This window comes from Podarcis muralis, chromosome 6 (genome assembly GCF_964188315.1).
Source record: "Podarcis muralis chromosome 6, rPodMur119.hap1.1, whole genome shotgun sequence".
In the NCBI taxonomy this organism is placed as follows: Eukaryota; Metazoa; Chordata; class Lepidosauria; order Squamata; family Lacertidae; genus Podarcis; species Podarcis muralis.
In genome coordinates, this window is record NC_135660.1 from 16562466 (window position 1) to 16575855 (window position 13390).

At 43.2% G+C, this 13390-nt stretch overlaps 1 protein-coding gene across 11 annotated transcripts in view; it reads right to left on the bottom strand.

Moving 5' to 3' along the window:
- The window catches only part of LOC114597953 (uncharacterized), a 210845-nt gene that overhangs the window by 84449 nt on the left and 113006 nt on the right, over positions 1–13390 (bottom strand). For all 11 annotated transcript variants that reach the window (XR_003706925.2, XM_028731484.2, XM_077929790.1 and 8 more), the window contains one exon: positions 1394–1516. Coding sequence is in view for 10 of the 11 variants with exons in the window: in XM_028731484.2 (XP_028587317.2) it covers positions 1394–1516 (123 nt within the window). In the remaining variant the exon portion in view is untranslated. The remainder of the gene's footprint in view (positions 1–1393; positions 1517–13390) is intronic.

Sequence of the window (13390 nt, forward strand, 5' to 3'; positions counted from 1 at the left end):
TGTGTGGCACTCAAATTGAAGCGTAACACTCAAAACGGAGCATGTTCAGCTTCTGAAAAAAGTTCTAACTGGAACACTTACTTCCAGGTTTGCAGTGTTTGGGTTCCAAGTTGTTTGAATACAAAGGCGTTTGAGAACCAAGGCACCACTGGTGTGTGTGTGTGTGTGTGTGTGTGTGAGAGAGAGAGAGAGAGAGAGAGAGAGAGAGCGAACGAACACTAGAGCAGTGGTAGGGAACAGGATCCAGCCAGCAAGTTGGATGCCGATCACTCCTTGTCCTGTGAAAGCCAAGTCTGCAATGATCACAGAATTGTAGAGTTGGAAAAAACCCTGAGGGTTATCAATGTGAACCTTCTGCAATGCAGGAATCTCAGCTAAAACATCCATGACAGAAGACCATCCAACCTCCCAAGTTCACCACCTCCCAAGGAAGGCCCTTCCACTGTCCAACAGCTCTGTCACAAAGCTCTTTTTTGGGTGCAGTTCATCAGGTCCGGAAGTGCTTTATAGTGCTTCCCATACTGCACATTAGAGTTATGTATACAGCTCCACATTATTCAAACTGGTTTACCAAGGAGGTCTACCAACCTTGTTTTGTTTGGGTTTTTAGAAGCACAATTAAGGCACTTTTGCTCTGCAAGGCCTTTGAGATGGTTGGTTGAATGTTTCCCCCACTCTCTACAGCTACTTTGATTATACACTGTGTTCTGAAACATTTCAATCTCAGTTCTGGCTATTTCATTGTGATGTAATGGGTTGTTCTGGTTTTTAATATTTATAGTTTTAATATAATTCCATTGCCTTGGGAGCTGCCTTGTGAACCATCCTGAGGACTCTAATGGGCTGAAAGGTGAACCATAAATTTTAAAATGAAACAAACATAATAGATGGCTTTAAAAACACCACTGTTCATTAATAGGGCACTACCATTTGCATCCTTTTAGAGCCATTTGCTGAGGATTGTCAAACTGCTTAATTCACTCTCATTGTGAAGAACAAAGGAGTCCGCAATAAACTTTGCAATGAGAATAAAAACAAGTATAGAATGAAAATGGCACATTCCTTAAAAAAAACCAAAACCCAGCAGTCAACATCCCACAAATAGAGCTTCACACGAGGGCAACTTTAATCTGGCATCTTTCTCAACCCTAAAACCCACAAACACCGTGATGTGAACAGTAGAGGCAGCTGCACCAAAGTAGCTGGAAGAGCAACCAAACAACACTGACAACCTTTTTGACAGCTTGACAACTTGGTATTATATAATTTTGGCTGGGAAAAATACCCCAAAACAACACACAGCTCTGAATTTGCATCCCCCTAAAGACCAAATTATGAAAGCCTCCTCTCCTTCCCCCCATCACTTAAAAACTACAGCCTGGGTGTTACTCACCTATGCAGGTACGGCTGTCAGCATGAAGTTTGTGCCCTGCATGGCATTCACAGTAGTAGGAACCCAGAGTGTTCACACAGCTCTGCTGACAGCCTCCACTCCTTACTGCACATTCATCAATATCTAGAAAAGAAAAATAGATGATTGAGGTATTATAGGCTTCAATGGCACCACAAGGTGATGTGCCAAATATGCAGCGATGGTTGCCTCAGGCTCACGTCATTCCTCTGGTGCAGCTAGGAGGACTACAAAGCTTTAGCTTCTATTTTTGATTAACTACAGGTTGTTATGTCATCCAAACATGACAAGCCGTGCTTAATCTTAACTGTGGCTTGTTTGAAGCAAGCTAGCTTCAAACAATGGATTATGAAGTTATCTTGCTCCAATAAGCCATAGTTCAGGTGAAGCAAAGTTTAAGACCCAGACATAATCTTAAATGCGAGTAAAAGCAGCTGATTTCATCCCCTGTGGCTGTGAGGAGAGGGGAGAGTATACAAGCCTGTAGCTTGCCACTGTTCCCATAATGGGGGGGGGGGCATTGTTTATTGTGAATGTAGCAAGTATATACAGTGATACCTCTGGATGCAAATGGGATCCGTTCCGGAGCCCGTTCGCATCCTGAAGCGAACACAACCCGAGTCTGAGCGTGCCGCAATTCGCTGCTTCTGCGCATGACATCATTTTGAGCGTCTGCGCATGTGCGAGCATCGAAACCTGGAAGTAACATGCTCCGTCCCTTCTGGGTCACCGCGGAGCGCAACCAGAAAGTGCTCAATCTGAAGCAACCTCAACCTGAGGTATGACTGTATACGTATTTAGATTACTGCTCTGAGGCTAAAGATCTGGTGGGTTATTAATGTGTACATTTGATTTTGCTTTCTCCTGCCCTCTACTTCCCCAATCCCTCAGTCTCCTGGCCTGCCTTCTCAGCACCTGTGCATCGAATCACAGAATTGCAGAATTGGAAAGCACCCCACTAGTCCAATCCTCTGCAATGGAGGCATCTCAGCTAAATCATACAGGACATATGGCCATCCAACCTCTGCTGAAAAACCTCCAAGCAAGGAGAGTCTACCACCTCTCATGGGAGCCGGTTCCACTGTCGAATAGCTCTTGCTGATGTTTAGTCAGAATCTCCTTTCCTGTAATTTGGATCCATTGGTTTGCATCCTATCCTCCAGAATGGGAGAAAACAAGCTTGCTCCATCTTCCATTCGACTGCCCTTTAGATGTTTGAAGATGGCTACCACGCCTCCTCTAGGTCTCCTCTTTGCCATGCTAAACAGAGCCAAACTAGACATGCCCTTAAATACATAGCAGACACGAACAGGGGAGTCCCATTTTCACTGTGAAGACAGCACACAGGAATGGTTATCTCTTCCCCAAGTTGGGGGTGATCCCTGCCATCCCTGTAGGAAGCAAAAGCCACATCGGCTCCTAGCTATGTGGGATTCAGAAAGGGAATCTCTATTCCAGAATCCCTAGGGGAATGAAAACACCAGCCTCACCTTCCTATCACGGTGGAATTGGACTCCTGTTCCCCCGTAATTGGTTTAGAAACCAAAAGATGTGCAGCAGGCAAAGTGCAACAGCTCCCCTTCTTTCCAGGCACAATTTTGGCCTGTCTTTGAATTAGCTGTTTCCCCTGTATCTTGGCCCGTGCCCTGCTGTGTCCTTTGGTAAACCCATTCTGTTCTCCTGGACCTCTAGGAACTTTCCATCTGTTTAGAGCACGTACTTTACTGCTCAACAGACACCATGACTTTTAATTCCACTGGGGCAAGACCTTCCTGCCTGCCTTTTTGTGATCTTCTATCCCCTGCAAATGCGAAAAGAGATTTGCTTTGCTGCTGACTTGAAGGAGCAGGAAAAGCCTAGGCCAGGAGTCACTGAAATTCAACAGGCTTCCGAAACGCACACTCCCGAGGATGAAGAAAGGCCCTCTTTATGTTTCCCACCCTCATAAAGTTTTATCTGAAGCTCTCTCTCTTTATCTCTCAGCTAGGATTCAGAAACAGGTGCTGCTCAAGTCAAAAGAGCCAATGTCTCCAAGCCAATTTCACAATATTGTAATGGTCTTTATTTGAACAAGGCGAGAGGCAGAAGGGGAATATTAGGTGAATTCAAAAAATGTAGAGTAATAGTATTAACTGGATGGGGGTGTGAGATTACTTCCCCTCCCTCCCAAAAAAATCTAATAAAAACAATTATTTCACCTGTCTGCCTTCCCATCACCCCCCCAATTCCACCCAGGCTCTCTTCTTATCTCTACTTGGTATTAGCAGAAGGATTACAGGGCGGGGGCAGGGGCTTTCAACCAGTGCTTTGCTATGTGAACCCATGGTCACCACGAGAGGAGGATGAAGGATGTAATGATGCCTCTTCCACCACCATGAGAGGGAATGGATCACACACAGCTTTTGAAGTAAGGACTGCTGAGCTAGGGACCAACGACAGGCTTCTGGCCTGCTGTGTATGTTCCTATTCATCTCCCGCTTTGTAATCTGAGCAACCTGTCAGAAACTGTGGAAAGAAAGAACGAAAGAGCAACCAGTGGCACCATCAAGGGTCTTCTGCATCTTGTGGTGTCTGGTGCCAAGGAAAGGTCAACCAAGCTGTCCGTCAGCCAAGCTTGTTCTATTATGGACCTTCTCACTGAAGGACTCTTGATAAGCTTCCAAGGAACCTCAGGTTTCCAGAGAACAGTTGGCTTCATGCAGATGTGATGCTGAACTATGGCTTAGCTTTATGTGAACAGCCCTTGGGCTTATATAAGCCCCTCTCCTCCTCTGACATGCTTCTGGGAGACTGGAAAGTCTCACTTCCATTACATAGGAACACAGAAAGTTGCATCACACTGCAACAAACCACTAGTTTATCTAGCTCGGTATCATCTATACTAACTGACAATGACTCTCCAGGTTTTCAGACACAGTCTCAGTTTCATCCAGCACTCCCTGGAAATTGATTATGGGGATTCATATGTGCAAAGCATGTGCTCTAGCACAGAGCCATGACCCCCACCCCCCAAGTGATGTGTCGTTGGTCAACAGAAGAGGATGAGCATAAAGTGCACAGCATTGCGTCACTGCATGGACAGAAATGGAGACCAGCTGAGGAAGCCCCACTGCCCCTCCAGGCTCTGGGGAGGGTCTCCTCGAGAGCCAGAGGCTTGATGAGCAGTTCAACCAAGCCTGCTGCTCCTCCGGCTCATGCCATATGTCGGCTGGGCCGGTCAACAGAGCCACACAAGCCAGAGGGACAGCACAGCCCGCAGAGCTGATGGGTCAAGAAGATATTAGGTGGGAGGCCTCAGCAAAGCCCTGATGTGCTTCCTGCTCACAAGGACACCCTCCCTAGAACCCAAAGAGGAAGTCCTCTTTGAGCTCTGGGGAGGGTCTCCTCGCAATCCAGGAGGACTCTTCAGGGTCCTCCCCATTTCTGGGATCCACTTCTGGGTTCCCAGCACTGCACATGTGTGCAGTCACACACGAATAGAGCATGCAAAAATGGGGAGTTGCCTGTATGTGTCTGTTGGCATAGTCACAAAGGAAGCCTATAGCAAACTACATCCCAACTTTTACTTGATCAGCTCTCAGATGCAGTGCTGGGAATCACTTGCCAAATTCTAATCAAACCCTTCCCAGACATCCCAGATCATCATGTGATCCCTTAGCCTTTTGGGAAAGGGGATGGGTTGCTCTGACTGCCCCCCTCCACACACACAATGTTCCAGAAAGGACAGGGGTTACTGGAGAGGGTAGCATTATATCAACTTTTAAATGAAAACATCTGCTTATCCTATTTGCTTTCAAAACAATCTCTGCTTTTTATTTCTCTTTCATTATCTCTCGCTCTCTTGTAATGCTGATACACACTTAAAACCAACCTTGTAAAAATGAAAGGGGAAAAAAATGTAGGGGAACAGCTTGAAAGAAGACTTTGAAGAAAGGAGAGCTTTTTCTGGCCTCAATTAAAGATTTCAAGAAAGTTAATTGCTAATACCTTGCATGCAAAACTTGCCCATCTGAAGCCGATGCTGGAAACTGCTTCTGTTATTTTTAAAACCGGAAGATTGGCCTTTCTGCATCGCTTCCATGTCAGCGTCGTACTCAAACGTGCTGTTGCATGGCGCTATACATGAGAAGTTTCACTTTTTTGTGCAAGCTAGCCATCTGGAAGCATTTCTGCATTAGCAGATGTTGTTTTGAGATGTAAATAATAAACAGAACATATTCCCATACTCCTCATACATTACACAAAGGCGGGTGAAGTTCCTACATCTAAATTTTAGTATTATTCTATCATGCCACTTCCGCCACATCTTTCCACCATATACAAAAATAGGAAATTCCGAAGGGATTTTGTGTTCTGTTGTGCCATAGCACAGAGAAAGAGAACCTGGGTCCCTCCAGAAGTTGTTCGGCTGTAGCTCCCAGCACCACTGACCATGTTGGCTGGATCTGATGGAAGCTGGATTCAAACAACATCTGGAGTTCACAACTGCTGGTATAGCAGGTTTACATTCCCCAATGTTTCATCCATAAATTTACTATAATGGTTTGGCACCAGCTGCAGTGAAATGAATGAAAACTGTCCTGGCAAAGCTTTTGGATGATCTGACAGCTCAAACTTCCTGCTCCTGAAGGACTAAAAAGGTTGGAATCTCCAAATCTGAATTATACACAACAAAAATGTAACTAAATGCCTTTAAAGTTTTGGGTTTTATTTCCCATCAAGTGTAGGAATCAATAATGCAATTAAAGGGAACAACAACAACTACAACAACAACATAAGAAGAAGTCTATATATTGAATATTGTAATGTTACTTTTTCTTTTTGCTATATGCATTCATGTTTTATATGTTTATATTTGCTGTATTTTTCTATTTTGAAAAACAAATTAAAAGTAAGCATAGGTAAGGAAGAAATTCTATAATTTTATGACATAATTCCCCAAAATTGCATGTTATAGGGAGCAGCCCATTTTCCTGCTATTTTCTTATTGGTGATGTGTGGTGGGAGTTTCCCATTGTCAAACTGTGTTAGATAACCCCCAAGAGCAACCAACTTTAGAAATTCTTAATATGCGTCTTAATCCAGGGCAGCACCCTAATATATCAAATAAACACTGCCATCATTGTTAGTTCATTCATGAGTTGACAATCCTAATAACTGAAACCATAAGAAAAATTTTAAAATGGGGTTAGAAAATGAAAATGAATGGTGGATTTGTGCATTTTTCTTTGCAGATGGCACCCAGTAGTTTAAATTCACTTTATTAGAAATTTGATAGTGGATTGCCTTAACAAACCAACAGAGACTGCCTTCTCTGGATCCTGCTTATAAACCATATGTTAGATTTGGAAACACTGCAGGTTCTAATTTAAACTAATCACTCAGTCTAAACAAGGATGAGAGAATAAACCTGGATGCAAGGAAAGTAGACTAAAGTATTGACACTGAGCAACAGAAACAGAACTGATACCGGTAAGTAGGTAATATATTGCACAACCTCTTTTTTTGAAATGCATAATATTGTTATGGGCATCCATTTGTTACAATAATGTGGTTTGCTCCAAATGTTGCTAAACCATGTTAGCAGACATTGCAGCTTGGATGAATTAGACTGAAATATGGTAACCACTTACAGCTTATGGAGTTCAAAGGCTTTATTCATGCAGGAACTATTTACAACTATAGAATGAAAGAAATAGCAGGCATCTTTTCTGGATAGAAGAGTAAACAAAAATGCCTTAGCTTTTTAAGGGGAGGATTTAACTTAAGCATAGAGGCTTACAAACAATTGCTGGCTAAATTGCTACACAAGCAGTGCCCTCTTGTGGTTTAAAGTAACACATGGATTAAACAGAAGTTCAGGAGAAGGAAATGTCTTTGCTTTCCTCCAACAGACCAGTGGCCATGCAGGCTGGGGCTGAAAGGAGTTGTGGTCCAACAATATTTGGAGTATACCATATTGGCTACCTCTATTTTAGGGAGATAACTGCCTAACTGATCAGGCTGGTTTTCTGATGCAAAATTGTTGTAGGAAGATGAAATCCATCAAGTTTATGGGAATACGCACATTGCTTCCTTCCAGCTGGAGGGTGGGAAAAGCTCAGGGTATGTGTGTGTACAAAAGAGGAAAAGAACAAAAGCAGGTTGTGAGACTGTAAGATGGAAAACACAAAGAAACTGCTTCTCCTGGGCAGATGAGATCTGGGCAGCTGACTTGTTTAGTAAGCGTGTTAAGCTGTTTGCTTCCACCTATGCTGAATATTGGTAAATAAAATCAACTGTTACAAAGATGCAGTGCACTTCTAGTAATCTTTCCTTCCAGACTCACTTCCCAAACCTGGGTAAGCACTGGTCCTGAAATTTTTCCCTGCTCAGGCGAATGGGAAGTGTATAATAATATCTTAAAGAGTCAGTTTCCAAACTGGTGTTCTTAGGACCCTGGGAGTTCATGACGAAAGATTGGCATTGATAGACAAGTTATCCAGAAGAAAGCTTGCGCTTTGCTCTAAACTCTCCCCTGTGATGCTCAAATGCAAAGGAGCACTGGGCACATTCTAGGCTACAGTCAGTTTCTGCAGGGCACTAGCTAGGTCTAGTCAGTGACCTGTAGAAAATCAGAGCAGGCCACAGAAGACAGCCTAGAATAATCTGCAACATTTAGGCCATGGTTGACATAGAAGGTTTCCTCAGGAGATAAATGGCTCTGAGCTCGGGAAATTTGAAAAATCACTGGCCTACAGTTTCATGAGTCAAAACCAAGTGCTGTCAAATAAATGGTAAAAGGCAAAGCATTTGTATGATCAGCAAGTCTGACTGTGATACAAATCCCAGCATACAGTGATACCTGAGGTTACATACGCTTCAGGTTACAGACTCTGCTAACCCAGAAATAGTGCTTCAGGTTAAGAACTTTGCTTCAGGATGAGAACAGAAATCGTGCTCCGGCGGCGCGGCAGCAACGGGAGGCCCCATTAGCTAAAGTGGTGCTTCAGGTTAAGAACAGTTTCAGGTTAAGTACGGACCTCCGGAACGAATTAAGTACTTAACCCAAGGTACCACTGTACCTAGTTAAAGAGTTTCAGAGCACTTTGGCAACAACAATGAAAGTTTCCCCAAATCAGGCAACATCTTATCATTGGGCAAACTGAGAGTTTAATTTTTTTAAAAGAAAGGTAGGATGATTCATGAAGTGTGGAGGATGGTGATGTTCTCACATGGCTGTTCACAAACACCACCTCTCTTCCGCATGCTAGATAATAAAGAAATAAAAATGGCACGTCATTAACTGGAAAAGTGATCTTTTCCAGCACATCAGAGCTGTAAATAAAAATCCAACTGAACAAAAGCCACAGTGCAATCATCTGCACTTGATTTGGCAGCAGATGTAAACTACTTCTCAAGAAATTGGTAGCACTGATGCGATAAGAGCTATTTGGCTTCAGGGTGTTGGTTTTTTTGTTTTTACTTAGTAGGGCCAATTATCCCCCTGATCCAAAAACTAAGAGTCGGGGAGAAATTCCATTCAATTCACATTGAAAGCCAAATCTATCAAATTCACACTTTATGAAACAATAGGAGAATTGAAACAAAGTCATCCTTTGAAATTCACCACTTATCCAGATTTTGCAGTACAGTTATCCAACCAACCAATGTTTACAAAAGTGTGTATACGAGGGAAAGTGTGCATAAAAATCAACATCTTACATGGAAACACATAAAAATGCATTCCATTCGTGGCAAAATGTATTTATTATGATAAATTCACACCAGAATGCTTAAGAATTTTCATAGAATCTTAGCGTTGGAAGGGACCCCAAGGGTCATAGAATCATAGAGTTGGAAGAGACCACAAGGGCCATTGAGTCCAACCCCCTGCCAAGCAGGAAACACCATCAGAGCACTCCTGACATATGGTTGTCAAGCCTCTGCTTAAAGACCTCCAAAGAAGGAGACTCCACCACACTCCTTGGCAGCAAATTCCACTGTCGAACAGCTCTTACTGTCAGGAAGTTCTTCCTAATGTTTAGGTGGAATCTTCTTTCTTGTAGTTTGGATCCATTGCTCCGTGTCCGCTTCTCTGGAGCAGCAGAAAACAACCTTTCTCCCTCCTCTATATGACATCCTTTTATATATTTGAACATGGCTATCATATCACCCCTTAACCTCCTCTTCTCCAGGCTAAACATGCCCAGCTCCCTTAGCCGTTCCTCATAAGGCATCGTTTCCAGGCCTTTGACCATTTTGGTTGCCCTCCTCTGGACACGTTCCTGTTTGTCAGTGTCCTTCTTGAACTGTGGTGCCCAGAACTGGACACAGTACTCCAGGTGAGGTCTGACCAGAGCAGAATACAGTGGCACTATTACTTCCCTTGATCTAGATGCTATACTCCTATTGATGCAGCCCAGAATTGCATTGGCTTTTTTAGCTGCCGCGTCACACTGTTGGCTCATGTCAAGTTTGTGGTCAACCAAGACTCCTAGATCCTTTTCACACGTACTGCTCTCAAGCCAGGTGTCCCCCATCTTGTATTTGTGCCTCTCATTTTTTTTTGCCCAAGTGCAATACTTTACATTTCTCGCTGTTAAAGTTCATCTTGTTTGTTTTGTCCCAGTTCTCTAATCTGTCAAGGTCGTTTTGAAGTGTGATCCTGTCCTCTGGGGTGTTAGCCACCCCTCCCAGTTTGGTCATCTAGTTCAGCTCGCTGCAATGAGGAATCTCAGCTAAAGTATCCATGACAGATGGTCATCCAGTCCCTGTTTAAAAACCCCCAAGGAAGGAGAGTCCACAACCTCCCGAAGAAACTGGTTAAAAAGAAAGGTAGATCAAATTGCAGCAGAAATGTGGAGAACTAAATTTAAGATTGGAAAAATGAGAAATTAGGAGAACCAAAATGGACACACCCTTCCCAGAATTCACAGCACGGCAAGCAGCAGGCTCTCTAAACATTTTCCTAGGTCTGTTGCCATTGCATGATGTCTTTGGGCCCAATGAGATGCTATGAGAAATATGTGGTTTCATTCCATGTTTCTCCTATGAGACCATGGTACACAGGTTGTTGTTGTTTAGTCGTGTCCGACTCTTTGTGACCCCATGGACCAGAGCACGCCAGGCCCTCCTGTCTTCCACTGCCTCCCGCAGTTTGGTCAAACTCATGTTCGTAACTTCGAGAACACTGTCCAACCATCTCGTCCTCTGTTGTCCCCTTCTCCTTGTACCCTCCATCTTTCCCAACATCAGGGTCTTTTCCAGGGAGTCTTCTCTTCTCATGAGGTGGCCAAAGTACTGGAGCCTCAGCTTCACGATCTGTCCTTCCAGTGAGCACCCAGGGCTGATTTCCTTCAGAATGGATAGGTTTGATCTTCTTGCAGTCCATGGGACTCTCAAGGGTCTCCTCCAGCACCATAATTCAAAAGCATCAATTCTTTGGCGATCAGCCTTCTTTATGGTCTAGCTCTCACTTCCATACATCACTACTGGGAAAACCATAGCTTTAACTATACACCGGTAGAGGAGATTAAATGGCACCAATCACTTTGTATTATTATATGCATAAGCTTGTTTTATTTTGTGATCAGTTTTGTTTGGTTTTGACATCTCACGTGAACTGCTTAGAGACTACACATATTAAGCGGCATAAAAATTCCTAAATAAATTTAATAGTTGCTGCTATTCACTCTCTTGGAGACACTATTGTTGATCTAAATAGCAGCTTGCCTGCCCCCCACCCTGCCCCTTGGGTGAATTAACAGCTTTAGGGAGTGGAGATTTTCATCAGGATCTGATGCAGAGGAATGGATTAACCCGTGCCACATTCCTAATCCTGAATGAGCACGCCTGCACCTTTTATTTCATTTTTAAAAGGGGGGAGTGGAAATCTTGTGCATTTATCTATTTGGGTGCTGTCTTACAAACATGTAGGGATATATTTAATTATTTTAATTAGATTTATATACTGCCCTTCATCAAAAGATCTCAGGGCAGTTCAAACTGCAAGTTTTTACAAATGCAAGTCTTTGCTTTACACTGCTTGCTACCTGAAACAATGGTCTAGCCATGAGAAATATGCTTGCTGTGTAAAGTATGGTCCAGCCATTTGATGCTCCTGACTGAACCTTCTAACAAAGAGGTAAAGAACCCGCAACCTGAATTTCATCCAACCCCACACTACAGGTACCACTTCAGCTTCCCTGCCATGTTGTGCTCACTCCTCTTAATTCCAAATTATTGATGAATCCCTTCCCCTCAACCTCAAATTAAGTCACCGCTCTTCAGTTTTCCAGCACAGCAAGCATGTCATCAAATGCAGCAAGCTCTCCTTTGAAGTGTTGCAGTAAGTAGTTTGATTTTGGCCGATACTCTGATTTTTGCAGTAAACAAACACACAAACTCAAGAAAGTGCCACAGTTATTTGTGAACTGGGACTTCAATATCTTGCTCTCAGCAAGACATGACAGTTTTTTTGGGGGGGGGAACTATGCTAGGGGTGCGGAGGAGGGAAGCAGAGGAAAATGTCTGATCTTTTGAAAACCTCTGCATTTCCACAGCAGCTAGACAGATGTGTTTTTGCCAAGCTCAGTGAGGGGCTTTCCTCAGTTCAGCAGCTTTCCTTCCCACCATGCAATGGCACAGTAGGCAGGCCACACAACAGAGGTATGCTCATGCAAATACCTTCGTAATGCTAGCTAACGTGCCCTACTTCACAGGTCTGCTTTGCAGATTACTAACTACATCGAAGAAAAACATAATATGTGCATTGCATAGGTGCATGGCAATGGAGCACTTTCTTTGACACACGTTCAGGGATCAGGGAGACACCGTGTGCATCCGTTTCTGGTTCATGGCTGTATGAAGGATGAGACACTTCTTCTGGCATGCAGGTTGCATGACATGAAAGCCAGTTCTTATGGCGAAGTAAAAGAACCCAAGAGAGCCCCCTGTAAATAGGTTTGGCAGGTAATAGCAACCTTTATTCTCAATGCTCAACGTCAACAGAAGAAGTGACCACACTCGTATCCTACTCAATGGTGGTCCCAAGATTGAGGACCATCTCGCCAATGTGAACTTCTCTGCACACGCTCAGATTACCGTTGGAGACTCTCTTGGCTTGGTGCAGAGACATTGCTAAGTACTTAACAAAAATGGGCATGAACCAATAGGCACAAATTTGCACATGTGTGGATGCAAATTTAGAATGTAAAGGCCACAAAAGTAAGACAACTGAAACTACAATAACCCACAAACCTGCTATATGGCATGGTATGTAGCTTGCCCTGATTTTAAACTACAACCTTCATTGTTATGGGTTGGGGGCTGAATTATATGATCTCTTGGAGTTCCCCAAACATGTGCTTCTGGCTATAAAAACAGGGATCTGGAGAAGAGGTCTGCTAAATGGTTAAACCAGTTTTTGTTTGTTTGTTTGTTTGTTTGTTTGTTTGTTTATTGCCCTGTTTACTGCCCGGCTTCCGGGCTTCCAGTGGGCATCTGGTTGGACACTGAGAACAGGTTTTTTAAAGTGTTGGTGTTGTTTGAATCACATTCTCATTCATATCCTACACTGTGCAATAACCACAATGCAGAATTTAATATTGTCTTGTGATGCCTCTACCAAGAACTTGCATGCCTGTACAGATGATTCATCTGTAGTTTAGAATATGCTGATTTTTATTAATACATTTGCAGAGAAAAAAACACTCTAATTTATACATTCAGAATTGCCCATTAGCTGCTGGGCTGTCTTTTTAGAAACAACATCCCAAATGGTTGAGATTCTCAAAGTATGAGTGGCTGGAGTAGGAATACAATGGTATTAATTCAAAGTCAAGTAGTAGAGAATAGCAGCCATGCAAACCCTTCCCAGCACATTTCCCCTCTTTCAAAATGAATATCCATTTATTCTTGACAACTGCAAAGTGTATTCCTATAATTGCAGAGATAATAGCCCAGCTGATTGCATCCATTTGTCAATGGTAACAACTC